General features: G+C 49.6%; 13 protein-coding genes across 13 annotated transcripts; all 13 read left to right on the forward strand.

Annotated features, from left to right (window-relative positions):
- Positions 1-1962: 1962 nt before the first annotated feature.
- Positions 1963-3009, forward strand: TEOVI_000302800 (glycerophosphoryl diester phosphodiesterase, putative; the record flags this gene model as incomplete). Its single annotated transcript, XM_067226013.1, has 1 exon — positions 1963-3009. The coding sequence occupies one exon, from the start codon at positions 1963-1965 to the stop codon at positions 3007-3009; it is 1047 nt and encodes a 348-aa protein (XP_067082114.1).
- A 277-nt stretch (positions 3010-3286) lies between these two features.
- Positions 3287-3706, forward strand: TEOVI_000302900 (Uncharacterized protein family (UPF0220), putative; the record flags this gene model as incomplete). The annotated part of the gene is made up of 1 exon (XM_067226014.1): positions 3287-3706. One exon carries the CDS (start codon positions 3287-3289, stop codon positions 3704-3706), a length of 420 nt encoding a protein of 139 aa, XP_067082115.1.
- A 233-nt stretch (positions 3707-3939) lies between these two features.
- TEOVI_000303000 (CEP76 C2 domain containing protein, putative) lies at positions 3940-5838 on the forward strand (the record flags this gene model as incomplete). Its single annotated transcript, XM_067226015.1, has 1 exon — positions 3940-5838. The coding sequence occupies one exon, from the start codon at positions 3940-3942 to the stop codon at positions 5836-5838; it is 1899 nt and encodes a 632-aa protein (XP_067082116.1).
- A 278-nt stretch (positions 5839-6116) lies between these two features.
- TEOVI_000303100 (DEAD-box ATP-dependent RNA helicase, mitochondrial) lies at positions 6117-7757 on the forward strand (the record flags this gene model as incomplete). The annotated part of the gene is made up of 1 exon (XM_067226016.1): positions 6117-7757. The coding sequence occupies one exon, from the start codon at positions 6117-6119 to the stop codon at positions 7755-7757; it is 1641 nt and encodes a 546-aa protein (XP_067082117.1).
- A 471-nt stretch (positions 7758-8228) lies between these two features.
- On the forward strand, positions 8229-9368 carry TEOVI_000303200 (tRNA threonylcarbamoyl adenosine modification protein, Sua5/YciO/YrdC/YwlC family, putative; the record flags this gene model as incomplete). The annotated part of the gene is made up of 1 exon (XM_067226017.1): positions 8229-9368. The coding sequence occupies one exon, from the start codon at positions 8229-8231 to the stop codon at positions 9366-9368; it is 1140 nt and encodes a 379-aa protein (XP_067082118.1).
- Positions 9369-9710: 342 nt separating this feature from the next.
- On the forward strand, positions 9711-10115 carry TEOVI_000303300 (DNA-dependent RNA polymerases, putative; the record flags this gene model as incomplete). Its single annotated transcript, XM_067226018.1, has 1 exon — positions 9711-10115. The coding sequence occupies one exon, from the start codon at positions 9711-9713 to the stop codon at positions 10113-10115; it is 405 nt and encodes a 134-aa protein (XP_067082119.1).
- Positions 10116-10597: 482 nt separating this feature from the next.
- Positions 10598-11209, forward strand: TEOVI_000303400 (DPCD protein family, putative; the record flags this gene model as incomplete). The annotated part of the gene is made up of 1 exon (XM_067226019.1): positions 10598-11209. One exon carries the CDS (start codon positions 10598-10600, stop codon positions 11207-11209), a length of 612 nt encoding a protein of 203 aa, XP_067082120.1.
- A 453-nt stretch (positions 11210-11662) lies between these two features.
- TEOVI_000303500 (NADH dehydrogenase subunit NB6M, putative) lies at positions 11663-12184 on the forward strand (the record flags this gene model as incomplete). The annotated part of the gene is made up of 1 exon (XM_067226020.1): positions 11663-12184. The coding sequence occupies one exon, from the start codon at positions 11663-11665 to the stop codon at positions 12182-12184; it is 522 nt and encodes a 173-aa protein (XP_067082121.1).
- A 721-nt stretch (positions 12185-12905) lies between these two features.
- Positions 12906-14582, forward strand: TEOVI_000303600 (uncharacterized protein; the record flags this gene model as incomplete). The annotated part of the gene is made up of 1 exon (XM_067226021.1): positions 12906-14582. One exon carries the CDS (start codon positions 12906-12908, stop codon positions 14580-14582), a length of 1677 nt encoding a protein of 558 aa, XP_067082122.1.
- Positions 14583-14949: 367 nt separating this feature from the next.
- Positions 14950-16386, forward strand: TEOVI_000303700 (D123, putative; the record flags this gene model as incomplete). The annotated part of the gene is made up of 1 exon (XM_067226022.1): positions 14950-16386. One exon carries the CDS (start codon positions 14950-14952, stop codon positions 16384-16386), a length of 1437 nt encoding a protein of 478 aa, XP_067082123.1.
- Positions 16387-16906: 520 nt separating this feature from the next.
- TEOVI_000303800 (protein lipid droplet kinase (LDK)) lies at positions 16907-18571 on the forward strand (the record flags this gene model as incomplete). The annotated part of the gene is made up of 1 exon (XM_067226023.1): positions 16907-18571. The coding sequence occupies one exon, from the start codon at positions 16907-16909 to the stop codon at positions 18569-18571; it is 1665 nt and encodes a 554-aa protein (XP_067082124.1).
- A 1275-nt stretch (positions 18572-19846) lies between these two features.
- On the forward strand, positions 19847-21988 carry TEOVI_000303900 (leucine rich repeat; the record flags this gene model as incomplete). Its single annotated transcript, XM_067226024.1, has 1 exon — positions 19847-21988. The coding sequence occupies one exon, from the start codon at positions 19847-19849 to the stop codon at positions 21986-21988; it is 2142 nt and encodes a 713-aa protein (XP_067082125.1).
- A 764-nt stretch (positions 21989-22752) lies between these two features.
- Positions 22753-26490, forward strand: TEOVI_000304000 (uncharacterized protein; the record flags this gene model as incomplete). The annotated part of the gene is made up of 1 exon (XM_067226025.1): positions 22753-26490. The coding sequence occupies one exon, from the start codon at positions 22753-22755 to the stop codon at positions 26488-26490; it is 3738 nt and encodes a 1245-aa protein (XP_067082126.1).
- Between the last annotated feature and the right edge of the window lie 1078 nt (positions 26491-27568).

The raw sequence follows: 27568 nt of genomic DNA on the forward strand, positions 1-27568 counted from the left end.
ATGTTTCGAATGATGTATTTTTAGGGTGTCGAGGGGGAATGCTGCCAAATCATCCGTCACTGAAGGGCGAAACTGGATTTGACCGAGGGTGAGTCCACCGCCTGCTCGTCATCTATCATTGCTCAGGCAAGAAGTGAGTGCACGGTGACGAAAAAATGATAGACACAAGTTGTTTGTAGATACGTATACGTAGCATTCTACAAAGAATCCAACAATTCCACCAACGAATGTTGCCATCACTGAATACTGTCCGTTTAAGCCCATTTTCAACGCGGTTACAATAAAGAGTCCCTCGGAGAGGCTTTTGTTGTACTAGAGAAAGGGGGGAGAACGAAATTTAATTCGTGTAGTTGCAGCAGTGGCGGAGGTTGGTAAGGGTTTCTCGTCTCGATTTTGAACCGCTGCTGCCGTAAGTAGGGATTTCCTGACTAGCGGCAATCAGGATAGTCATTCCGGTCTTCTGGTGGAAAAACTTTATTAAGGATTATGGCGCTTTTTGCTCTTCAGGGTGCCGTCTGCTCTAAGAGCCACAAGGAAGAGGGAGAAAACGCGTGGCGGAGGAAGAGGCACGGGGTTTACAAGGCTTTGGGGAGACTTCGACCCCTAGTGAGCGGCAACGCGGTACACCCTTGGCCCTCCCCGTCCTACGTCCATCACCCACAGTGACCCGGCTCCTAGGGCGTGTCACCGCTGCCTGATAGCTCGAGTAGTGGCTGCTAAACGCTTGCGGTGCCGGGAAGTGCGGTCTTTGATGTGACGCCTGCCGGAGGCAGGGCTTTTTACACAGCTTGCCTAACGAAGGTCGTGATTTGGTGGTCGCTGTAAATCGTCGATTGACGTGGTCGTTTTGTGGCAATTCAGTCTGCCGGGGGCGGTTGGTGCTACCGCCGCAGATGTAGGAGGTGCCCTACCTGGTGCTCTCGGTAGTGCCTTCGCTTCTCCTCAGTCGTTTTTTTTTGGACTGTGGTCCGACGGAGGAGAGATATGGGGCTCGTATGTGCCAAACCAAGGGTGGGGATTGGATCCAAACCGACTGCCAGCGCTTCACTCACGGGGAGTTGGTTGGGCTCTCCGGGGTGGTCCCGCACCACCCACATGGGAAATGAGACGAGGGAGATATGACAGCAACTTGCTCACCTGGCGTTCACGGCGCGGTGCCCGCTGCGATCTACGTTCTTTTATTTTTTGTTGGGGAGGAGTTCAGTGTCTCGTTCCTTTCCTCAGCTGCTATGGCAAAAATTGTGGTTCGTGTGTGGAGTACCAAGGGTGCCGCAAACAACAAGCAACTGCGTTCCCGTAGCAACTGTCCGTGATTTTTGTCTTCCATCAGGGGATGTTGTGGAGTTCTCTAATACCGCGTTGTTCTGGCACAGCTTACCCGCTTGTCTTTGGCTATGTCCGGCACCACCGAGTTTCTGCTGCTTCCACTCATATCTAATACTAGTTTTGTATATTTGTTATAGAGAGGGGGGGGGCGCCGTGATGTTAAGGCATGGCATCTGCCCTCGGTTTTACGGGCCTTCATCCAAAATTTGCGCCGTTATTTCATCTGCTTTCTGAGCTAACCCGACCTAAGTGTCATTTCTATGTCTTATGAAGGTGGGTAAGCCGCGTATACACTAAACTTCTGTGGTCTGTGGAGCGCCACGTTCGTGGCGTTATATGATAAAGGCGTGGTTAAAGAATCTAAAGTTGTCAGTGCATCCCGTTGTTGGTCTGTTCTGTGCAAGTCGTGGTGAATACGATTAATTTCTGTCTGTGAAGGGTTCATTATATTTGTGCCGCTTTGATGGTTACTTTATCCTTTATGGTATTTGCATTCTGATGATAAACCCTATTTTGTTGTTGGGAGGAATCATTAGCTTTGTGTAACGCTAAATCTGTTAGCATATAAACGATTTTTCGTTGTCTGCGGCAGATAAGGCCTCACACAAAGAAAGTGTGCAAGGTTAGTGAAATTCAATGGCCTTTTCTGCACTAGCCGCTGTTTTTTTCACCGGTTTCTGTGTTCTGTTCGCCACTATATTAGCTTTTTCTCCGCGGCAGACCCATGATAGGAAGAAGGTGCTGGCGCGGTTGAGAGCTAAATTCCCCTACTCTGTCAGTAAGATCGCTCACAGAGGGGGGAGTATATTGGGACCGGAAAATACTTTGTATGCTTTCCACAGGGCAGTGAAGGAGGGCGCGGCGGACATGCTGGAGTTAGATGTTCGCGAAACCATGGACTATCGTATTGTGGTTTGCCATGACGAGTGGCTGGAAAGACTTTGTGGGAGTGCGTACAAGCACGTGACTGTAAAAGACATCACGGTTGGCGACGATCCCAACACCAATCTCCCCCAACTGCAAAGGAATATACCTCTCCATTTTGTGTCTAGTGAGAAAACCATGTACTGTGCCACAGATTCCGTACCAGTGGACGGCACCACTCGCTTGTGCTTGCTGGAAGAAGTATTCGAAGCATTTCCTACTATCCCAATTCACATTGATATTAAATATGCGAGTTCAGATTTCACTGATCGGATATTCGATTTGATTAAGAAATATGGACGCGAACCGGTTACATTCGTTGGCAGTAGCAACTGGAGGAATGAAATATATATTACAAGGCGTATGAAAAGACTTTCTTCACAGAAGGACAAGTGTAAATTTCACACCTTCGCCGGTCCCATAGACTACGTGCTTGTGCACGTTGCTCACTATATTGGCGTGCTGCCGCTGATCCCCTTGAACTTTGATATTTTTTCTGTTCCCTTATTTACGAAACGAAAGAAACAAGAAATTCCATTTTTCTTGCGGCCGATAGCACAGCTTTTAAATTCCCCGTCCCTGTGGATGCACTTGCAGCAGCGGGGTATTCTTGTTGTCGGTTGGGTGCTAAACGACGTCGATGAGTTCGAGGAGGCTTCTAGATGGCCAATAAATGGTGTAATGACCGATGATCCAATATCATTCAACGGTTTCCTAATATCACACGACGTTTCTAATACGATGAATTTGCTGAACTGAAATAATGCGGAAGATGCTGTCTTTCCCTCCACCACTTAACGTGTCGTTCTGTGGGAGCACGGTTTTTTACAATTATGCCGTCTTGGAACATCATTAATTGAAGGGAAAGTACTTTCCCCTCCCGTTTTAACTTGGGAAACTATATATCTTCGTTAACAGTCAGTCTTTATATATTATTTTTCACTGAATATACTATACCACCGATTCACATTTTTTTTCCATAAAGAAGGTGTGTTACAACCGTCGTTGGATCTTTTGGAGGGTGTCAGCTAGGGTCATGCGGGCACTATACCAGTTCGTTGCGGGTGCCCTTTTTTCCGCCTCTTTGTTTGTCTTTGCAGACGGACTGATAGTGGCGACGCAAAATGCTCTTCCGTATAATTTTTTGATGTGGCTGCCATCGTTGTTGATGTTTTGCGGGATGTTCGTTCTTTGCTATGTCGATGCCGGAGCAATTAGCAATCGATATGATCTAATGGGTGATGGCGATTCATCACGTGACCGTGTCTTCTTCTTTGCGTCGGTCCTGTTTATGGTTAGCGGATTTGCCGTTTCTCTTTGGAAGGCAATTGATCCCTACACCAATGCTGGTGTTCCGTGGCCCGGTGCCTCTCTCGTTATTCAAAGCGCATTACTTATTGCTTCCTTTGCGCTGTTGTTTTGGCAGAAAACACAAGATAGCAATTCATTCTTGTGAGTGAATTTCGAAGCAATACTTGTCGTTATATTTGTTTCAATTTCCCCCATCCACCTCATTTTCCTTGTGTTTTGTGTCAGCGCGACTTGCGGGCATGCCGTGTGGCTCGTTTTGCGGACGTTAGGACACCTTTGTCTTATGTTATGCGTTGACTGTTGCGGTCTTGACTATTATTTTATTGCTGTTTTTTTATGTGTAATATGGATTACAAGCAACGCCATAGTTACTAGCGGATGTCTGGACCGGTTTCCCAGCTCAGTAATGAGCGTTTGAGGGAGTTACGTGCTGCCGTCCATTCGTTTCTTCAGGATTCTAGCGTCTACTCCAGTATTCGTGACATTATAGATACCTATGTCACTGAAAATCCCGAGGGTTCGGTGACAGCATCATCTTCGGCTGACGTGATGAAAATTATACGTGAAAGAGGTCTAGTGCAGGAACTACTGAACAAGCTGCAGGATGAGAAGCGTGCGGACGCCAAGAACACAATAACTCCTTGTCATTTATGGAAGCTTCTTCCTGGTGAATATTATTTGCATGTCCGGCTTGCAGGGGGTAAGGCATTTGTGGACAACCTTGACATAGCTCCCAGTGTAGCCCAAGACTATCATATGTACGTGGCCTTGCAATTTGGACCCCATCGCTATCGATCCGTTTCTCAAGATGTTTCTGTGGATCCGCCCTTTCGTGATGAGTTTCTGATTCATCTTGACTACAAAGCATTTGGTACATCAGCCCTCGACTTGATTGAAATTTCCACCCCTTTCAATTTGGCTGTCATACGGGAGGACCGTTTTTTATCAACAGCGACAATGGTTGGTGAGAACGTTGTTGACTGGAGGAAAGTTTTACGAACTGGCTATCTTGGGTTAACCGTAGAATTGTGTGGTGAAAATCCAGGAATCCCCGCGGGTATTATAGAACTACAAATAGAAATACTTCCCAATAAAGCGCCTCGTTTTACCGATGAAGAAATTGTCAGGAGAATTGAGTTGCAAAGGTCAGGAATAACATCAGCCGATCGCGAATTTCTTCTTTACGCACGACGTTGGTGGAAAGAATTCCAAGACATTCGACCGGGTCACAAACAGAGGAGAGTGAAAGTGTTTGCTTCTACTCCAAGTGGGAGAATGGTTCCCACGGCCCACTTCGTCTCCGTTATTCGCTCCGAAAGGGGGATTGAAACCCCTTTCGACGCAGCAAGGTTTGTTTCGCTGTTTGCAGTGACAACAGAAGAGCATCTTACTCAGGAAGTCCTTAGTGGTTCTGGGGGTAACAGCTCTGGGGCGACGTGGGTTTCCTTGCTTACTTTCCTCTCCCAGAGGCGTGGTGATGTCTGCAATCATTCTACACTCCTTTGTTCGCTTCTGTTGGGGTTCGGTCTCGACGCGTACTGTGCCGTGGGAAGCGATAGAAAGGGGAAGACGACAATGTTTGTCGTGACGCGCAGGAGGGTTGTGGCCGGCACCTTTGAAGTCACTCTGTGGGAGCCCACCTCCGGGAGTCGCTTTTTACTAACAGAGCCTCACCCGTTTGAAACCATCGGCTGTATGTTTACTCACCGATCGTTTTATGCAAACATTCAGCAGTCCGATTTTGTAGTAACTACTTCATTCGATGTCGACAACGAGGAACTGTGGAAGCCCATGAATCCTCTGAAACTTCGCATGGTTCCCAAGTCACCCAACCCATCGCTCTTATGGGTTTCTCGTGATGTCAAAAAGCTAGAAAATGAGCTACAGGGATCACTCGTGCGGGAAATAACGAATTACCGTGATGCACGCGGAATCGTTTCGAACATCGATGAGCGACTTTCGTACGTTCTTTCCCAGGCTCTTTGTGCCTACGAAAACCACCGAAGGAGGGGCACACCAGAGGATTTGTCACTCTTCGAGTCTTGCGTGAAGGGAACCATTGGTGATGGCAAAACCTTCAGAGGCGTTCCAGTTAACGTTACGCATTTGAACTCTCACAAGATACTTGCTGCATTCGGGGAGAGTACCTCGGGAAGAGAGATATTAGAGTTGAGTGCAGATGGCCTAACGCTTGGTATCCAAGTTAAGGTTTTCCCCTTCCCTGAAGAGGTGCTCTCAGTTTGGGTAATGCTGGCGGCAGCCTACAGGTCTCCATGAGCCCCAAAGGTAATCCCTAGTAGGATTTTGTGAGTGCTTTCCACTAAACGGTGATGGATGGATTCCCTTTGACTGACTTAGACCCACTGCACACCACGTTCAACCGTGTGCCTGAGGATGTGTTGGGGGTAGATTGCGCCAGTTACCAGTGGTTCCATTGTTGCTCATTCATTTAGTGAATCGTCTTGATTCATCAGATGTATCGTTTTTAGCCCTGTTTATACACTTTATTTTTAACTTTCTTTTAGTTTTCTCTAGCTAGCATACGGCACATAAGCATGAGGGCCCTGCGTTGTGTTAGGAGGGGTGTTTATCGCCAGTCAGTACGACTCTGTTATTTTATGTCGCTGGAGTGTTCACTACGTCCAATCACAGGTGCCTCCGCACGATTACTGTGCCGATTTACTGCTCCGACTTGGCCCAGAAAAAATGAGGTGGAGGAAGGGGATGTGGGGACGACAGAGTCCACTTCGCAAGATGTGCGGTCAATATTTCGTAGTAACATCGAAACACACTCCGAAGTATCGCTCGAATCCTCAGCAAGTCCAGCTTTGCCACCCAAAACTGCGGCGTTGGATGTGTCTGTTCTCGACAGTAAGGGTAACGCGGTCCCAGTGAATCCTGTTAAGCTCTTTTCTGATCTCGACAATCTACCTGATTGGCTGTCGAAGGGACTCCAGTCGTCCGGATTTTCATGTACCACCCCCATTCAAAGCTATACTATTCCAGTCCTTGACGAGGGTCACGATATGATCGGCCTGGCTCCTACAGGTTCGGGGAAAACTGTAGCCTTCGCCGTTCCCGCCCTAAAAAAGTTTCAGTGGAGTCCGAACGGTTCACCAAGGATAGTGGTTCTCGCACCAACAAGGGAGCTAGTTCAACAAACTGCGAAAGTGTTCCATCAGTTGAGTTCGGGGAAAGTTCGTGTGTGCGAAGCGTACGGTGGTGCCCCGCGTGAAGCGCAGGCCCGTCGGTTGCACAATGGTTGCGATGTTCTCGTGGCGTGCCCAGGTCGGTTGAAGGACTTCTTGCAGAACGGCGACGTGATCTTTGATGAAGTGTCGTTTTTGGTCTTCGATGAGGCTGATCGTCTACTGGACATGGGGTTCAAGGTCCAATTAGACGACATTCTGGGTTACTTTTCGAGCCACCGCCCTGCTCAAACGATGATGTGGTCCGCTACCTGGCCCCCAGTTGTGGAGCAACTGGCCCAAGAGTATCTCTCACAGAATCGCTACGTAATCCGGTCTGGAACTGCCGGAACGGGACTTCAGGTCAACGAGAATATTAAGCAGCACATTTTCTTTGCTGATGCCCCCGAAGAGCGCGTGAAAACACTTGTTTCTCTCATTAAGGAGGGGAAAATTGACGAGAATACCGCTAAGATGATGATATTTGTCGAGCGTCAAACTGACACAGAGAATGCAGCCTACGCGCTGGCCCGTATGTTGGGGATTCATAGCAGATGCATTGGAGTGGTGCACGGCGGGATGCAACAGCGGCAGAGGGATCATATAATGGGCATATTCAAGGAAGGACGGATTCGGATACTTGTAGCCACTGACGTGGCCTCTCGTGGACTTGACTTCCCGGATGTAACTTGCGTTGTTAACCTCATAGCCCCCAAGAACATTGACAGCTACTGCCACCGCATTGGTCGGACCGGAAGGGCTGGTCGCACCGGTGAGTCCTTTACCTTTATTGGGCGTTCGGATGGATCTCTGGCGAGGGACTTGATAAATTACCTGGAAAAATGTGGTATGGACGTCCCTCAGCGGTTAGTGGAGTTTGCTGAAGAGCACGCCCAAGGGGAGGAGATAAAGCGTATGAAACGACCGTGGCGCGGTAGGCAGCAGCGTGAGGGGAGGAGCCAGTCGCGGGGTGGTCGTGAGCCGGCACCTCGTGACAGTGGTTGGTAGTTGCTGCGCAGTTTTGTTGCTGTCAGGACTTGTGGTGACTGACATGTTTCTGTCATTTCTACTTTAGCACATTAGTTTCACATAGTGATCCTGGCATATGATGGACCTTCTTTCCTCGTCACTGGTGCGTGAACCCCTTTTCGGTGTGAGCGTACCTTTTGTTCGTTTTTTCACGTGTGTTATTTCCTAGAGCTTCACATCTGGTGATAGGCTCACGTGGCGTTGTAGTTAAATTCTTTAAGAAACCTGCGAGAGGTATTTCTAAAATAGTACAACACGATGGAAAAATGTTGAAATAAATCTTAAATGAAACGGCACGTTCAAATAAGGAGAAAGGAACTATCAATGACATGTTTATTCGTTAAGCACTAACTTGTCACCGCTTTGTCCACAATGTTTTTCCATCCGAACCAATTTACCACGCGAGGAACTTAGTCAATAAATTTCTAGGCATTGGGGTTTGATTGTGTCATGGCGAGGATAATTGACGTATCCGAGCTGGATTACGCAGCGCACTCCCTTACTCGTGGAGGACTAGTGGCACTTCCCACCGAGACAGTGTACGGCCTGGGTGGCAATGCGCTCGACGAAAGGGCCGTCCAACAGATCTTTGAGGTTAAGGGGAGACCCTCCACTGACCCATTGATTTGCCATGTTCCCGATATCCAGAGAGCGGTGGGACTGTGGGATTCTAATGCTGACCCTGCAGCCCTGGAGGTAGCTAAGTGGATAGGGGATGCAATCTGGCCTGGGCCTTTGACTATCGTGTTTAGGGCGAATTCTGTGCTACCTCCCTCGGTAACAGGGAATTCAGGGTATGTGGGCGTGCGGATACCAAATCACCCCATCGCGCTCCAGCTTCTGCAACTTGTTAACTTCCCCGTGGCTGCACCAAGCGCCAATACTTTTGGTCATGTTAGTCCTACTACAGCGGAGCATGTCCTTCGCGATTTGGGGGAAAGGTGTCCTTCGCTACTGGTCATTGACGGGGGGCACTCTAACATTGGTATCGAATCAACAGTATTGAAAGTGGCCAGTGCTACAAAGGTTGAAATTTTACGCCGTGGGAAGGTCTCGCTTGCGGATTTACAACAAGTAATATGGAAAAAGTTTGCGTGCCACATCACCGTTAGGGACACCCGGTCATGCCCAGGTACCGTCGATATGGCGATGGACGGACCCGGTCAACTGTTGACCCACTATTCTCCCAGCGTTTTATCGGGTATGTTAACACCTAAGAGTACGAATTGCGAAGTGCATCAGAATGAACTGGACAAGGCTGTTGTAGAACTTCCCTCCACTCCCCCCTTGACAGGGGGAGTTCCGCTAAATCAAACCGTGATAATTGACTTTGGGGGGCTTTTGCAACGTTTTCAGAGGGTTTGCTTGGCATATCGTGATCTCAGCGCTGAGGGTGAGGTACAGCAGGCTTGCTTTGCTGTCTTTGAGGCGTTGCGGTGGAGTGAGACGGTTTCAGGGGCGGGTGTGGTTTTGTTTCCACTAATATCGGAGTGGCCGTGCAAAACGGGTGATGAAGAACTTTTAGCGGCCGTGGAGGATCGCCTCTTCAGGGCTGCCTCCGGTAAGATAGCTAACATTCGCTTCGGATGAACAGTGCCATCATCAAATGACTGCTCTTTTCACTGCACTGTGAGACTTCGGGGGAAAATAGTGGTATTTTTTTTTTGAGCCAAAAGGAAAGGGGGGAAAGCATTAGGGCACTGCGTCTGATAGCTTTGAAGAAAAAGCAACTATAATTGTGGCAAGTAGGCATGGACGCTTGGTATAAAGATAAAACAAGTATCCTGTTTCTCCCCAAAGTCTTGCTCGTCATTTGTTAACATTCGTTTAAAAGTTCCCTTTTTTATATCTTTTCACCTCTCTTAAGCGTTTGTTGGGTCGGTGTCACTTGGTTGAAGGGAGAATAAAGACGCTCGTGACTTCCACCTCGCAATGAGTTTTCACCCTCGGGATGCTTTCATCCTCCACCAAGAATACATACAACGTCTCAACGAAGGAGACGAAGTCGACACATCCGCCGAACAAAAAGTTGAACTGAACCTTCAGAGGCATGCGGATTCCGAGTCTGCAGCGACTGTCACATTTTCTCACGAGGATCATACGCTAGGAAATCCTTTGCGTCACGTGATTATGGAAGACCCGAGTGTGACGAGTGCCGGGTACGCCATTCCGCATCCACTAGAAGCAAAAATGCAACTTCATGTTCAGTCAAGTGAGTATGCCGTCGAAACGGTAGCCAAGGGTCTGGAGCGTTTGGCCGCTATTTGCGACGAGACGTTGAAAAGTTTCAACGCTTGCGTGGAGGCCATTTCCGCAGAGGACCCTGAGGGGCACTAGACCGATGTAGCGGTGTCGCTGCTCTGTGCTGAGGGTGATGCTTCCACCCAAGGTGTTTTCACTTTTAGCGGTAGCAGTGCTGGTGTCCGCATCATCGAAAAATATTTCCGGATTATGTCGGTGGGCTTTGTTTTTCATGCATCCGGTTATATAATATTTGGATACGCACTCGGTGTAGAAGCCCCAGTTGTGGTTTTCAAATAAATAAAGGAGTTTTGAATTCAATATCAAGATATGTTCGCTACCGCAATGTGAGCTGGATCCTTTGAATAATCTAAAACCCCCCAGAGAAGCGGCAAACTGCACGATGCTCTACCGCCTTTTAGTGTTGAGTCGAGAAACTCGTGTGTAACCCAACAAACCTCAATTTCCTCTTCCCCATTTTTGTTCAATCTCCTTACACGTCTGCGTGATGCATCAACGTAGCTGCCAGCGTTTTTGCGCTACTCCATATTTTGAGAGCGAGTCCGGCTGGTGGAAAGATGAGTGTAACCCTTTCAGAGCCTAAGTCATCTGTCATTGTCAACGGACGTCGTCGCATAACATCAAAGTTTGTCGATGGCGGTGAGATGATTGAGGAATATGACGTCATTACTGATGACCTTCTACTTCGCAAGTACCGCTCAAGGACCACACTTGGAGGGTTTAGCGCTTGGGAAGTTGAGGTGGGAAATGAAGCCTCAACGCGTAACTTGGACAAAGAATTAGTTGTGGAGACAAGTGGCAGCCCAGAAGTGGTAAAACAGGATGCGTCGGAGTTTTATGTGTTCCGCATACGCAATCTTCCATACGCAAAGGAGGTGTTTAGTGTTGCCGTAGAGCATAGCAAACCAACCGATATGGGGGAAATTGTGGTGCGTACGAGCAACAAAAAATACTTCAAGAGGCTCTCCATACCTGATATGAACCGACGTAACCTTAAGTTGGATCCTGCTCAACTCTCCTTTGATGTACAGCACAACACGCTGATTATTCGGTACAAGAAGCCCCTAGTGGTTCTTGCCGCAGAAAGTGCGGCAAAGAAGGAACGAGCCTCGCTCCCAGCGAAACGCATCGATGATGCCGACTCTAGGACCAGTTGCAATCAGCAATAGGGGTGAACCAGCAGCCGATTCCGGGGTGTCGTACATGGCACTTTTCAAACTGTTGTGCGTTTGCTTCGGTGTGCGGTTGCGCATGTCTTAGATTCGCGGCTGGTCACGGAACTCCTACTTTTCCCCTCTTTGCATTCGGCATCACCAACTGGACATCCCGGAGAGTTCCTCCCTCTGCGAGGCCGGGATTTATTTTTAACATACGACGTTGTAGCGTCACCTGCCTTTGCCTTTGCATTTCTGTGCTATCTTATTCTTATGTGGGATTCGCTGCTCAGGAGGGATCTACGCCACTAGGTCATAGACAGTAAGGCGTGAGGAGCCGTAGGTAACTAGGAAACGCAGAAGTGGCAAGGTAGCATAGCGACGTTAGTTGGTAGTAGGTAAAAATTCGTTCGCATTAGTTGGGGGCGTTACGTTTGGGATACAAGTGTGGTTTAATAACAAGGCAGAATGATTCGCAAGACTCCACCACGCCTTGTACGCGACCCGGTGCCGACTGACACCAAAGCTTTTTACTCGTGGTTTAGCGGTCAGGCGTATCGGCAGGAACGTGTTATTCCCGGTGGGTACCCCGCCGTCCGCGTGTATCCGGTATATGGTAAGAGATGGTTTACGGGTCGTACTGTAATGGCGATGATTGCTGGGTTTTCGCTTTTCGGTGCTTGGCATCGACCCGAGAAGGAGCGTTACAACATGGAAATGATGATTGAGTGGTCTGAGAGGCAAGCGGCCCACCTTCCATATCAAAAAGCCGAGGTGAACCTACGCTGCCTTATTACTAGCTACAAGCGGCATCGCTACGAACAGGAAAACCTCATCGATAAAGGTTTCGTAGGTCTAACATCGGAATTCCGCAAGTTCTTCTACCACGACGATGTGTGGCGCCCCCCACTGCACGATGTTCTCATGCACCCGTACGCAAAGTATGGCGGACCGTTGTTCAGCTACAATTGGACCATAGGATACTTTTGAGGTGGAATGCGGGGGGGCCACCGGTTTGCATTTAATGAGCGTAGGTTATGCTTCTTCTTCGTTGATTCGATAGATTTTTCGTTATCTGGCGAGTGCGACGCCCGTGGGCGGTTTCTTCTTTTCTTTATTTTTTCGTCTTTCGCCGCGGTCGTCGCAGCATCGTGAGGGGAAGGCCGCAGAGGTTTGTGGAGGGTAGTGCAGGGCCCCCTCCTTTTTTTTCGAGTGTTACGCAATAAGCACACATAACCGCTGGGGGATGTAACGTTTTCACATAGGTGACCATATTCCTTTGAAGCGGGGGCTCTGTAGCAGGGGGCCGTGTTTTATGTCGTTCGTTTTGTGGGAGTATTGAACGAACGAACTGGAGAAGCGCATGGGTACACTACTGTATTCGGTTGTGCTGCGCCGCTTCTGGGAATTATCACTTACCTTCCTCGTTATGGTGAGAAGTGTAAGAAGTACATTTTGTGTCGCGATGCTGTTCCCACCACTCTCCTTGAGGCGCATTCCCTTTCCTTACCTTTGTTGTGTGAACAGCGTATCCACGCGTACTTGTGCGTGTTTTAGGCGCGTGTTATTGCACGTATTTCATTTTTCAAAGGATTTTCACAACGCTGCTTTGCCGTGGGCAAAGGTGTCTGTTAAATCAACCACAAAACTAGTGGGTGAGGTGGTGGCGCGGGAACTGCCGCTTTTTCACTTACTTTGATTCGTATCGTCGATGGATGAGGACATGTGTGTTGCCGCTGCGGCCTTCCGTGGCACAGAAGAGTACGCAGCCGTTTTTGACCTTGAAGTATGGAAGGCTCAACAGCAAGCGCGCTTACGTAGCGAAATTAATGAGGAAAAGGCGCGACTCCAAAAGGCAGTCGCGGAAGAAGTGCGAAAAAAAGAAGCACAACGCATAAGCGAGTTGGATGCCCTACAACAGGAGCTTCAGCAGTTGGCTCGTCGCCTACAGGTGCGTGAGGAAGCGCTTCATAGGCGAATTTCGCAGTTTGAAGTTCGCGAGGCTGCATTTGAGGACCGCCGTGTGAAAGTTGCAGAACAGCACGAGCAGCACCTTCTTTCGTTAGAAACTCGAACTAGGCGGCAACGCGAGGAAGCGGCTACGCAGGTCGATGTGCTCAAGGCTCAGCTAGCGGAGCGCGACCGATCAGTTGCTCTACTGGAAGAACGACTTTCTGCAGCAGAAAGTGAGTACGACAAGCTGCAGCGATATGTGTCCAGGGTATCGACTAGTGATGAGGACACAACACGCACCAACGCTCTTGAGGAGCAGCTGTGCGCTGCCAACTCAGCGATGGCCAAACTTCAACTGCGGTTGAAGGAGCGTGATTCAGAGCTAGCGTTGGCATCCAGAGAACGTGATCAACTGAAGCGTACGTGTGAAGTGTACAAGGACCAACTGTATCAGCTTACCAAGCGTTACAACCACTTACAAGAACAGTGCTGTCGTCGGGAACGGATGAGATTGGATGAAGAACGAAGGCGTATTGATGATTCGAAGCGACGGTATGGGATTGTAGAGCCGCGGATGGGTATGGAGACACGAAGTCCGCGCTGCTACGATTTGCTTGGTACTTTAGTTGCCGGTGGAACATCAACGAGGCGGCCAGGTGATGCACTTGCGCATGATGATTGTACGTTATTACTGCATGAATTAAAGAGCGACGTGGAGAAAGGAATGCAGAAATTTGGGCGTAGGGGAAAAGGTGTCACGCAAACAAAGAGGCGGCAGGACTTGGTGTTCGCGGAGGTCGTGGTCCGTCAAGATGAGGAAGAGCCTTTACATGTTGAAGGCGGTAGTGATAGAGTTTGCCCAGTCGCGCATGGGGGACCCGCGGTTCCTGATACGGAGCTAGACACAGGATACGCTGATGACTTCGCTAATACAACGATTTCCTCTTTGTCGCACCGTGAAGGTGAGAACCACGGAGTGGCCGTGTCAACCTTTCCGGGGATGCCTATTGAGGAGGGCTTGGGACAGACGGATGTGGGCGACATTTCATCAACTTATTGCTACGCTGACATTGAGTCGTGGGGGTCTGGTGACGAAGAAACGCGCTGCAGACCAATTGAAAGGAAACTGAGAGGCGATGCCGCGGCTGACTTACCGCCGCTTGCGCCCGCACCTGCAATCAGTGACAGTTTCACCGACAGGTCTGCCGCACAACATGTGTCCCCGCCGAGGGAACCCATGGAAGGTCCGGGAGCGACCTCAATGGTGTCCACACGGGACTCGACGAGGGGAGAAATGATAGCATTCGTTGAAAAGCTACAAGAAAACAGGCGAAAACTACTCGACTCGGGTGTGTACAGGGAAGACGATAGTATTGTGAAGGAAATGAGTGATAAGATTGCTCTTTATGAAAATTTCCTGTCACAGAATTTTTAAGATGCTCATACTCTTTTGCTTATTAGCTACCCTACTGTCCGTGGTGACTTGGTGCCATGGCAGCTCCCCTACCTTCCCATCTTCGCGAGTTTGTTGCAGGGAAACGGCGATCCAACTATAGATCATATTCTACCATACACACATCCGTGAGTGCGGATACGCGACGCACACGCCTTTTTGGCGTATATGTTTTTTCCCCTCCCTTTGGCAATGCTGCTTTGTGGAATGTTAGGAGACATTGAGATGGTGTTTCCACGCTGTCACCTTGATTTTCCTATATTATCCTGTTGTTTGGGTTAGTGCGGCGCTGATACTTCCATATTTTTCTCCGCAGGCATCACTTTTTGTTCCCCCATCTTAGCCTCCAATGGATTTCCGCCTCCCCCTCTGCAGCGTCCTTAATTCAGAAGTGGGCCGTCGACACAAGATTCCGCACCGCACGCTTTCATTACCCAAAACTAGTCTTTTTGTTCGGTACCTTGATTCTGACGACACGCGGCTGCCCGTGCACTCGTTGTTAAATATTGTGCCGCAGCCCGCTGAAGATTATGAAACATACACTGGTGAGGACGATTGGGAAAAGAAAGTAGATGATGCTGCAGGAGTAGTGGGGGACTGTGGTGGTATAGACGGTAATCCACCCCGTTTTGACGAGATGGTGCAGTGGGTTATCGATGCCTTAAAAGATATCGAAGGATGTGGAGGTGCCGCTTCGGACGGTGTTGTGCTCTGCGGGAGATGGGTAGTAGCAGACGACTGCAGTTGGGTGGTGCCTTCCCGAACCCCAATACTTCACTCTCCGCGCGATGTTTTCCTCGCGATGCGCAATTCACCAAAATTTTTGCGTGATGTCCACCATCAGATACTGAGTGGGGACACGTCCTCGGCGGGAATGGGATCGACGGTAGAGTTGACACTAGCAAAAGCCGTTGGTAAAAATCCGGCAAATGACTTTCGTGTGTTTGTTCCTTATCGACTTGTCAGGGCGGAGGACACATTCCGTGTCACAATATGGGAGGGGCGTGTTTTTGCTGGCGTTTGCCAACGTTCGACTGACGTGTGCTTCCCATCGTTAATGTCGTGGGATTTGAGAACGCATTCTGAGAACTATGTTCACGTATTGCGCCATATTGAAGGAGCGAGGCTACTTGAACGAAGCATTGAGGCTGATCCCTACCTGCGCACATTCCTTTTGCGAAAAGTGGAGGCCAATGAGGTCGAGGGTGCAGCCAGCCCTTGTTCGGTTCTCCTGCTATCCGTGGATGTGGTGTTTGAGGGTGTGTCGCTTCCCCTTTACATCGTCAGCGCCAAGGTGCGATGTTTTAAGCACGACAGGCTTCGGGACCCGCTCTGTGTTTCACCATTTATTAAGGAGGAGGACAACAACGGTTCTGAGGAAGGGGTAAACGCCGTTGGAGGTGGGGTTGATGGTGACAGGAGCGATGGCATTGACACGAAAGAAATGCTCGACGATTCCGTTATTTTCTTTCGACTTTTTCGCGATGTCAATAATTGGAATTTTCACGTGACGCTTTGCCTCCACCCTGACGGAGGCGAAGTTTCCGGTGACGTTGACAAAGGCGTCAATATTGTGCCCTCCCCTCAGCGAGATCGGCGCTTCTTCGTTATTGCCTCCGAGCGGAGCGACTTGGTATTGACTAAGGAGCCGATATTGAAGCGGGGGATGCCGCTGGAGTTCCTGAGGCCGGAGCTGTTAGGAGACATTGGTGAGGGACTCCCGCAGGTATGGAAAGACCGGCTACTCCGTTGTCTATCTCTCGTACAGCGGTCACAGGAGCTTTAAGTGACAAATTGCACTGTAGTGCCTTCATGGTGGAAGTGGGCGTAGCATCCAGGTCCTTTGGCTATATGTTGCGCTGTGCTACGTTTTGTCGGGTGGTGCACTTTTAAGTAAGGCCTTCTGGCACTAATTTTATCTGTTGCTCTGCGCAACGTCTTTCTTTTCCGATTGCCTGCTTTTCTCGTGCTACTTACCACGATTTTCGCCATTACCTCTTTTTTCTTTGCTATTTTTTTTACTTTTTACAGGACGTAGCATGGTTGTGGGCTTCCGCATTTAAATTACATCTGTTGGTCGCCTTCCCTCCGTCTCTACTGTTACCGGAAGAGGGCCTTCTGCGGGTGTTGTAACTGGAACTCCGACGTCATAGGACCTAACTTTGGGATAGCGTTGCGCTGAGGAGTTGAGGCCACTCACGAACTAGACGGGAAGTTCTAAATAAGCCGATCCACTTTATTTATTGAGCAAGAGAAGACTTACGAGGGGAGAAGGTACTATACGTTTAAACCTATCCCTTGACGGAATGTCTACGGGAAAGATAATTGGTGATCACAGATACTTGATTGAGGGCCTTATTGCAAAGGGAACCTTTAGTAATGTACATCGCTGCGTGGACTTGACAACAGACAAGGTCTACGCGGTAAAGGTTATAAGTAAATCGGTAATTGAATCGCAGAACATGAGTGTGACCGTGGTTAGAGAGGTGAGTGCTATGGAGGCTGCACCTCCTTCGCCATATTTGGTGAGGCTCGTTGACAAACTTGTTTCGTCTCGTAACTATTATCTTGTTATGAATGTGGTGGAGGGTTGCACACTTCTAGACGTCATTGAAAAAAAATATCGACCCAGACCGCCACTGCGGTGGGTACGATCTATATTTCGACAGTTGCTAAATGGCCTCTACACACTTCATGGGGCAAATGTAGTACATCGTGACATTAAGCCGGAAAACTTGCTGCTGAATAGGAGTTACACCCGACTTGTTATATCGGATTTCGGTTTTGCCTGCTGTGCCCCACCCGGCCGATCGCTTCACCATTCGTGCGGCACGATGAATTACTGTGCCCCTGAGTTATTAGTACCCAAACCGGCTTACGATGGCCGAAAGGTTGACGTGTGGGCTGCGGGGGTCACACTGTATGTTATGATCTTCGGCGTTCACCCTTTTCAGGCTCGTAAAGAAGGTTGTGCGGATAGCCTTGCTGAGGTAATCACCTCCGGTGCGTACACTCTTCCGCACAGTCTTCAACCTGAACTCGAGCACCTTCTTTCAGTTATGCTCGAGCCAGACCCTGCGTTGCGATGGTCTGTCAGGAAGCTGCTGAGACATGTATGGGTGCTGGGCGGTATGGTGGGCGGAGTCACGGGCCGATCATCGTTGAGGCTCACCACACCCACCCCTGGATCCACAGGAGTAGCGAATCGAGATGCAAACACGCCGGAAGACTATGTCGTGCGTTCTCGGTTCGCCCGGGCACTGCGTGCGGATGATACTGATCCTTCAGCGAGGCAGTTTCGCTCTTGCCCCGATTTGCGCCGCGAAATGAATAATTTCCTTGATGCCTGCGATAGTGATGGGGAGGACGCCGAGTGGGATGGTGATTTTAGCAATGGCAACAGCACTCACGATGGTTACACTAAGTTTAGTAGTTTGAACGTTAGTTTAACCGATATTGAAAGGGGGAGGCAACCTTCGGACCTAGACGGCTTCTCTGAGTCTACTGCTTTCGCAACCAATGGGAGCTACAGCTCCTTGTTTTCGGCAGACCAACTGTTATTGGACCCAGACGAAACTCCAGATACACCTAAAGGTGATTTTCTGCTTACGGTGAGGGTCATCGTCAACTTTGCACTTTTTTGTACCACCCTGGTAATTGTGGCTGCACTTCGGTTTTTGTTTGACGTCCCTGTAAGAGACCTGCCTTTGCCTCCATTTGTCATTAGTATAATGGAGTATCTGCTGGTGCCACCGCATGAAAGGCTTGCTCAGAGTTTTGAGGTGCGTCGCATGCGTCACCGCTTTCCCTGTGCTGCGCTGAGGCGGCTGGTGGCCTCTGCGGAGCGCGCCATTCAGCGATCAAGTTGGTGTCGCCGGATTATGCCGGTTCGTGGAGTTGACGAAGGGACGGATGTGCCGCTTGGGACTGGAAGACGTGGCATTGTGCTCCGTTGGCTGGAGAAGAACTAGCCGGATTCCAGGTTTCCACTATACGCTTTTTTATCTTATTTGTTCTTGGGCATCGTCCAAAGGTATAACGTCCTGGGTCTTCGCCATTTAGCCTTTTCCTTCTGATATATTTGCTATTTTGGCAATTGGAAGCCAAAACTCATTGTGTTCTGACTTGACCACACCTTAGCCCTACGGTGAACCTGCAAAACGCAATGCAGTCTGCACGTTCGGGGTGCTTGTATGTGAATATATATCTTTCCGCTCACCGACAGCGCTTTGGGTCTGCGTGAATAATTGTGGTTCTGCACAGATGCGCTCACTCGATACGTCACTACCCTATGCATTGCCTTTTCCAGTTTCCCCCGTGCTGAAACGCTATAATGTTTTTCCAGTTTTGTTTTTGAAAGCTTCGTGTTCCGCCCATGAATCATATATAACGCTGGCTGAGTACAGTTCTACGCGGTGGGAACGGACTCTCCTGGATGAGGGTGACTGTGTCATTTTGAGGTGTGAGCCATGTTACGGGGTGCGTAATTAGGTGAAGAATCCGAATCAACGGGCTCCACGGTTCTTCAAAAATTTCCAGCATGCCGTGCAGCAAAGGTTATGCCTATCACTGACGGGTGCGGTGAGACGGTCTTCAGTGCCTACGGGCAGGTTGGGAAAGAGCCGCTCGTTCTGCCGGAGCAACCAGGTTCCTGGTGCGCTGTACGGCATATCTCTTTGGCTGAGGTATTGTGGTTCGTGGGAAAGGGAGAATGTCCTGTTGTGTTCTCGTACGCGGTAGCTGTTGTCGTCAATGTGGCTCCGCGAAACGCCATCTAAGGTTCGAAACTCCGGGTGCTGATTAGCAGGCAGATAGCGAAATGATGTGGGTGGGTGGGTTGGGGAGGACTGCGGCAAGGGCTGTTTGATAAAAATGATGATGCAATTAAGGTTATCAGACCACTGAGGTGGCCCACGAAGGAGTAAATCTTTTGTGTGCGCCCCCTCTGCGGGTGGCTCGTGCGGAGATTATGGTGCAAGCCTACTGTATAGCAGTGGTTTCTTCCCTCTTCCCTAATGGTGTTGCCATCTTTTCTATTTTCCAGCAGACACTTATCCTCTACCAGCCTTGCCCTTGCCTTTTTCACCTTGATATCCTATTTTTCACATCGCAAAGCCATCCTTAACAGCATCCTAAAACCGGTCCCTTTGAAGGACGCAGCATCTCACAACACCGCCTTCCACGAATTAGGCGGCAGCAAGTGAAGCAGCGGCTGTTAACAAGAGTAGCATAGAGAAAGCACATAAATGCATTCGAAAGCATCCTCTGTTTACATCGAGGCGTGCAAACGCGACCACGCAGAGTGTGCATTGGAGTTTGTGTACGCCTTGGATAACAATGAGTCAGAGGTGTGTCTTTCCAACCGAACCGTGCACCTTAATGATATCGATGTGAAATGTATTGCCGAAACACTGCAGACCACTCGACACACCGTCCGCGCCCTGATCATGGAGGGAAACGCCTTCGGGTTGAATGGACTTCAGGCATTGCTTGAGGCAATAGAGGTGAACCCTGGAATTGTGCGCGAGCTGAGGCTCGGGCGGAACAAGTTGAAGGACCAAGCAGCTGTTGTTATTGGGCATGTACTCTCTCGAAGTGGTTGTGGACTACGAGTACTTGACTTGTCTGAGAACGAAATCACTAAACTGGGTGTTATACCTATAGCAGCCGCTCTAAGCAATGGCTTATGTGATATTGTAGAACTTTCCTTCCACAATAATAAGATCGAAGCTGATGCCGCGACGTACCTTGGACAGGCTATCCGTCAGGCTGGGAAACTGAAACACCTTCATCTTGGTTACAACACCATACGCGACGAGGGTGCTGTACAGCTTGCCAAGTGCATTCCGGTTACCGTCAGTTTATCAACCCTGGATCTTACCGCAAACCGTATTGGCGCAAGCGGTGGCAGGGAACTGGCCAGAGCTTTGATGACAACCACATGCAATATACAGCGGTTGAACCTTCGCCACAATTTATTTGATAGCGAAACAATCGAGATGTACGGTGAGGTGATTGCAAGGAATACTTCCCTCATTCAACTCTTCTTGGGTTTTATGAACCCTGCCCCAGAGTCAGCCGCGGTGGTGCTTTCCTCGCTCAGGAAGAACCGCACGATGCTGCTGTTGGATATATACGGCTGGAAGCTTCCACCTGATGAGGCGTGGACCATCATTAACAGTATACAGAAATCCAACACTATCCTTATGGCCCTAGTGACTGATGCCTGTCAGAGTATAGCAAAACAGATAGACCAAGGAAATGAGGAGAGAGACTATCAAGGCCAATATCCTATATATGTCGGCCCAGACGACCGCGACGCATACATGGCCACAAAGAGTCTACGTCGTGCCTCCCGCGCGCAATCGAGACGCCAATCACGGAGCAATTCCCGCATAGCGAGTTCACGAAATGCGACTCCCTCTGCTCTCACCACTCCCGTCAACCGAAGGCAGCACGAGCGTACCTCTTCTCGGAAGAACTCTGAGAACCAGTCACGGCAATCAGCAAGTAATTCTCAAATCGGTCGAGAACCTAACTCTCAGAGAGACCAAAGCTATGTGGTCCCTCCCCATACGACGTCCACCGACAGGTCCCAGGAGAAGCATCGCGACATTCAAAGACGCTCGAGTAGAGGACTGGATCCCAGTGCCTCATACGATGCGCGAGTTAATCAGGGGACCAACGATGCTTCCCCAATGTCCGTATTTGAACTCGCACAATCAAATAAGGCCCTTGAGAGCCTTGTTGATGAGCTGCGACGGGAAATTGCGAGGCAAAAGGAGAACTATCGTGCCCTGGAAGCCCGCGTGACCGCATTGGAGATGCAGGGTCGGTGCCCCACCGTGCCTCAGCACCGTACCTCAGGGGTCCCCTCTCGGGAGGAAACCGTTGATCTCCGTCGATTGGGGAGGCCGCCGAGCACCACGAACGATGATGCCTCACACCCAGCGAAGTCAATTATGAGTACTCCCTGCAACAGTGAGCGGGCGTATGATTTGCCTTCCCCTGGCGACCTTCGGCGAACAAACACGCAGTCGGATTTTGCACCCCCCAACCGATCAGCCTCTGCGGTGGAGTTATATTCCTTGAGGAGGAGGCGAAGCAATGCGCTAATAACTACCGGCCACGACCTTAACCAAAGTCGAACGAGCGAGGTGGAATCTCGCGGGGCGCCTGCCGAGTACCCACAGTTGAATTCACTTCGTGGTGATCCGTCATTCCCCCCAGCTGAACCGGTACAACTTCCAATGGAAAACAAACCACTCGAAGTGGTGCTGCAAACATCCGCGAAACCACGCGAAGAGACTACAGTCTACTTGGGGCCCGGACCGTGCAAAGATAAGGACCCACCGCGCCGTAAAGGTTCCGTCCAATCCATATATTGATAGAGGATGCAAAATATATTTAAGTTGACACGTGAAGGGGAAAACTTATTATAAAGGTTTTGCAAACCAAAGAGTGAACTTGATAGAATAGGCGTGATGGATTAGAGGGGATCGACGGATAAAAATCTGTGGGCACGACGAAGGAAATGCTGAAACGGTGAGGGAGATTGGTGTGTAGGGTTAGACCTACCGTATAACCATCAGAAGTGGCAACAGAGGGCGGTGGAGCGTCAGAAAGGATCTGAGGACTTGATTATTCGACGTCGTTTCGTAGACGGCGTGTCCCGTTGCATTACGAGGTGGGACCCAGTGTGGACAACGCACGTACTCGTATGTAAGGAGGATAACATGCAATTGTTATTTCATTTGCGTTCTGCAAGGAGTAAGTTCCTCCCCACCACCACCCTGCGGTGCGATGCCTCACTTCACATAGTACTATGTGGAGTAGTCTGCTGTGCTTGTAGTAGTTCGACGTATTTTGTGCCAACTACTCTACTGCTTTTTTTTTTGACCATTTTCGGTAGTTGCGACTTGTTCTGTTTGTGTCTGACCCTTTCGATGCTTCAAAAAAAAAAACGGAACACATACGGTAAAAGTGTAATTAATTCACTTCCCTCATCTTGAATACTTGGAATGCCGCGGGGGAACTGTCGGTAATACTTAGAGTGATTCATCGTTTTTTTTTTCGTTTTCACCACCTCTACACTGTTTTCCCGGATTTCAATTTATCTTCTTTCCTCGTAACCAGGGATAGTGACGCGGGGATGTCCGCATTTGAGTTTCTTCGGGGGAAGCTCGGCGGCAAGGTACCCGTGCGTTTGGATTGTGTACCACCTTGGGCCCAGTGCTCGTCAGGGGGAAAAGTGGAAGAGGCAGATTGGCAGTCGGCACTCGATGCACTTTCCGCTGGGCAGTTGTTTCTACTCAGAGGCATTATGTCAGAATGGCGGTCCGGTAACCTTGTTCAAGTGAATCGCTATCTTCAGGGTTGCACCGCTTACTTCGACCCCAGTAAGCCGCATCTATTGGCGTACTTCGTCGGCCTCGGTGGTATTGACTTATTCGTGACGTTATTGTGCGATGTTAATGTGCCGAATGGGGCTACTGATAGTTCTCCCCAAGCGCCCTTTAGAGCGGACTCACAAGACACGACTCCCTTCCACCTTGTCGGTGCTATCGATTTAATGTTACGTGTTCTAACGGAGCTAATGGTATGCCACAACGAACTTGGTTGGTATTATTACGACCGATACCCCGGACTGTTTTTCCGACTACTCGAGCTTGCTAACGTGCCAGAGTTGAGATTGGTGTCTTTGATGATGCTGGAGCACCTCCTTCTTTGCGTAGGACCCGTGCTAGAGATATCAAAGGTTCCGGCGTTGCAGAAACTCATTCGTGTCGGTGACGATGTGGTGCTGGCTGTTATATGCCGCGTTGTTTCTCTTTTGATTGTGCCTGGTGTAGTGCTTGATCAGAGGGAGTCCGTTCCACACCGCCTTCTCTTTCCCGAAACCTTGCTTCCACTTCAACGCATCCAACGTGTCATCGATAGCAACGTTTTGTGGCTCATTGGTGAGAAGGGACTCGTACAGCGCCTGGTGGCGTTGTGTGAAGTGACGGAGCCGAACAGCTTTCGCATGGCCCTTGGCAGCGAAAATCTTTCAAACTCACTTGCCGGTTACTCATTCCCTGTTTTGCTCCCGAATGAAGCTAGAGCAGCAACCCCGATTACCACCCGAGGGTTGGACGTAAACGGTTTAACCGAATACGGTCTCGGTGATCCCAATGTTCTTCAGCCTTTTGTAGCAGATGGTAATGGCGTTGACCGCGGGGAGGGTGGCCGTGTTCGTGATTATGCCAGCAGCGTGGGCGCTAACCCTGTTAGTCCAACGGCAACCTTGCCGGTTGAAGTGGTGGATACACTTCGGGCCTTCCTGCAGCCCTCATTGGGTGTTTCGGCGGCGTTGTATCAAGATGATGATGGTGCGTCTGAAATTTCTGTTGAGACGACCGGCTCAGGTATAGATTTTAGTTGGTTTGTTGGTTGTGTGGATGCTAAGCAAAGATGGAGACTCCGCGATCTGACGCTGTGTGAGGAACTAGACGACAACCGTGTGCTTCTTTGTGGATTTGGACCACCCTCTGATAAAAAGGCGAAAGAGAGTTTTGAGGAGAAGAACCGTGCCTTCTGGAACTTCCTTTCTCCAGTAATGCGGGTTCCCCTTACATTACACAACAGGTATGCAATTGTTGGTGCGCAAAGTGAGGTCATTTTTGTACTGAATGTCATGCTATCCACCTTCTTCGTCGGAGATGTGTGGCGGACGATGAAGGAATGCAAGTGGATTGAGGTAGCGAGTAAATTCTACGATAGGGCATTCCAACCTCGCGGTGACAGTCAAGTTTTGTCTCCGTATCTTGAGCAGTGGCAGCACATGCAAGAACTGCGGCTTCTCCCTCGCTTTTTAATACCTGAAAATGGCGCTGGGGAAGCCAGAAGAGCACCGAAGCAGCGCACTATTAAGCGCGGCTACGCTGCGGAGAAATACCACAGGAACGAGGACGGTGTGGACGACAACAGTAACAGCAGTGACAGTGAGGCTGATAGTGACGATGAACGCGAAGAGGGACATCTGTTATCTGCCATGCGACCGGGAGAGGACAAGGAGGCGTATAGGCGACCTAACAGTGGCCACATGAACGCGGATAGTGAAGAAGGAATAGACGAAAAAACTCATCATCACGAGGCGGAAACAATACGAAAATTGGAGTTGTTGCGCGGTGTGTTGGAATTCTTGAACACCCAGGACCGTTTTGAGTGCTCCATGCTTCAGCAAGGTGACATTTTGAGTCAGGCCGCTCCATTGGCGCTTAAGGTAGCTAAGATGCTAGCAAATCGCAGTGAGGACAGCTGTGTTGAGACGACAGCTTGCCACGCACTGGAGGGTTATCTTAGGTGTTTTTCCTTTGGTTGTGTGAGTAGGAGCTCTCCAAATGAACCACAAACAGCTATTGGTGATATTCTCATGAGATCTATATTAGAGCACCGTGTGTACAACGCTACATTCGTGCCTGGGCTCAGTGATTCTCTCACTCCCTCGAAGCGGATCGAAAGTGTATTCTCTTTGCTTGGAGAACTCGTTCGATATCACTATGATAACCTTATGCTTCTTCAAGAGTATGTAATAGGGAACGTGGAATTATCCCACCTCAACGATCCCGCAGTCACGGTTTCATCTCATTCCCGTCAGCTACATGTTGGGTCAGGGCAAGTAGAGCAACTCATTCGTCTTCCTCCACTTGACAGAGAGGAGCATGAACCTTTCGTTCGAGTGCTCCTGCGTCGCCTGCGTGGCTACGGGTGCGACACCAACCTGTTTATGCGCAGCCTCCTGCTTTCGTTGACTCCAGGGCTGCGGTCTAAGATAAATTACATGTGGAAACCGGTCACTGAAGCCACGGTGGATGCGGGCGAGTCGCTCAGCTCCTCCTCTCGTATTGGAGACATCGTAACCGGCTACGCGCACCGGTTCAGTTACATCACCGCGTGTTCAAGGAGGTTCGTTGTAGTTATCAGCGAGATGCAACGAATGGAAAAGGCACTGGGAAAAGCGGCCGATGCGCCTACTTCGACTCCCGATCCAACACGAGCGTTGGAGAATGCACGTTCCTCCTCTTTTGGACATATCGCTCACTTGACACTATGGGATATGTTGCAACTGTTATTGCGGAGCCCGCACCGCTTTTCACTGGAGGAAAGACCGTTTCCCGTGTTTTTTGACGACACCGACCGGGCAATTGTAATGGGTGAGATTGACTTGCCGCTGGTGGGCCCGCCTCCGCATCTTGTTCAGCCTCTTTTCGAGAAGAGAGATCACTATAAGTCACTTTCGGAGCTCGAGAAAACTCTGCTCCGGGAGCCGCATGAGCTAGTATATGGCATGTTGGGGCCACTGAACGCGGAGAGAATCCACGGTACTGGGCGTCTTTGTGTGGTTACAACTTGCATTTTAGTTTTTGCTCGCGTTGCCTGTTTAGGTGGCGCTGGTGCCGTCCGCGGTGTGCTGGAAAAGCTAAAGCCGCTGGCGCGGGTAGGCTATGAGAAGTGGAAAAAGGAACGAGAAGCCCTTGGTCGAGGTGTGAAAAAAAGGAGGCGTGGCGACAGGTGGGGCCCGGGAAGGTGCTTTAATGATGATCGTGCTGCTTCTGATGGTCAGTGCCACTGTAAGGCAGAGGATGGCCGCCTCCGATGCTCTGCATTTCTACTACACGGCCACTGTAAGCCACTTGGCGCTGTTGAGTTGTACTACAGGTGCTATGGTGGGTGCTTTTTCCGAAACATGTTCCGACTTCTTTGCTTCTGGGTGGGGCACTACGGGGCATGCCAGCGCTACGTGGAGACGCTATTTTACTGCACCGAAGTGCCATTCGCCGAGTTGAAGAGTGTAATGTTGTATCTGTTCCGGCTGTTGCCTGATTACTTTCTTCCGGACATGGCGTGACGAAGGTGAAGTTTGGCTGCTCTATGCGCGCTATCTATGTCTATATCTATATATTGCATACACCCGTGCACTGCTAGTTTTCCTGGTGGTTGAGTTACATCAGTACACAAGGACGGAGGGAAAAGGCTGGCTATTCGGCTTGTAAGATGCAATCCGGAAAAGGGTGTCCGTTTCGGGTAGCGTCCGTGTGGAGTTTTAAGGTGAGGTTGCCTGTAGCAGGTTGTTGGGAACTCGCGCTGGCGAAAAGTAGGGTATCTGTAACATAAATAAGGGAACGAAAGCAAGCCATAGAGGGGAAAAACATGTCAACGGGCGTGCGAGATTAATTAGCATGGGCTCGGTGGTAGCAGGTAATGGTATTAAACCGGAAATGTGAGACTGGACACAGTGGACCTCAAGAAATATATACATGCGTGTGTGTGTGTTTGTATTTCCCACGAAAAGGTGGAGCAAAGTGTCCGTGAGTTCCTCCTTTTTTGTTCCGTTTGTTGTTTACTGATTTCTCGCATTCAACATGCCCCACCCCTCCCCACTCCAAAAAAAAAAAAGTGGTCGACTTAACGTGAACGACGGCTGAGTGCGGTTTAAGCGGTGATTGAGCGTGAGGGAAGGACATGCGCACATGTGTGGGAGAATTACCTTTGTTGTTATAGAGTCACCATTGCTCCCTTCGTATGATATGAGTGCCTGTGCAAACTCTTCCACGTAGCTGATTCGCGACCGAAACACGAATCAAATAAAGTTACGAAGGGTGTATTCCTGCGACAGTCTGAGGGGGATTATTACTTTCCACACTTACTCACATTCATTCATTTATTTGCTTTGCTTTCCTTTCCGTGTTCGTTCTTTTCCTTATATCTTCTGGTTGGTTTTGAAAATTGTAGGTTGACAGGCTGAAACACGAGGGAACGTATACGTGTGTGTGTTTGTGTGTTGGGGAAGCGGGTTGTGACCGCAGGATTTGCGTGATTGTCGAGAAAACGAAGTGAGATTGTCATTTTTCCGTTTCCTCTGCTCACTTACCCTTTTTTCCACTACGTAACGGTGGACCATTTTGAGGTAAGGGGTTGTCTACCAA

The sequence above is a fragment of the Trypanosoma equiperdum genome (genome assembly GCF_001457755.1).
Source record: "Trypanosoma equiperdum strain OVI genome assembly, contig: ctg_641, whole genome shotgun sequence".
Lineage (NCBI taxonomy): Eukaryota > Euglenozoa > Kinetoplastea > Trypanosomatida > Trypanosomatidae > Trypanosoma > Trypanosoma equiperdum.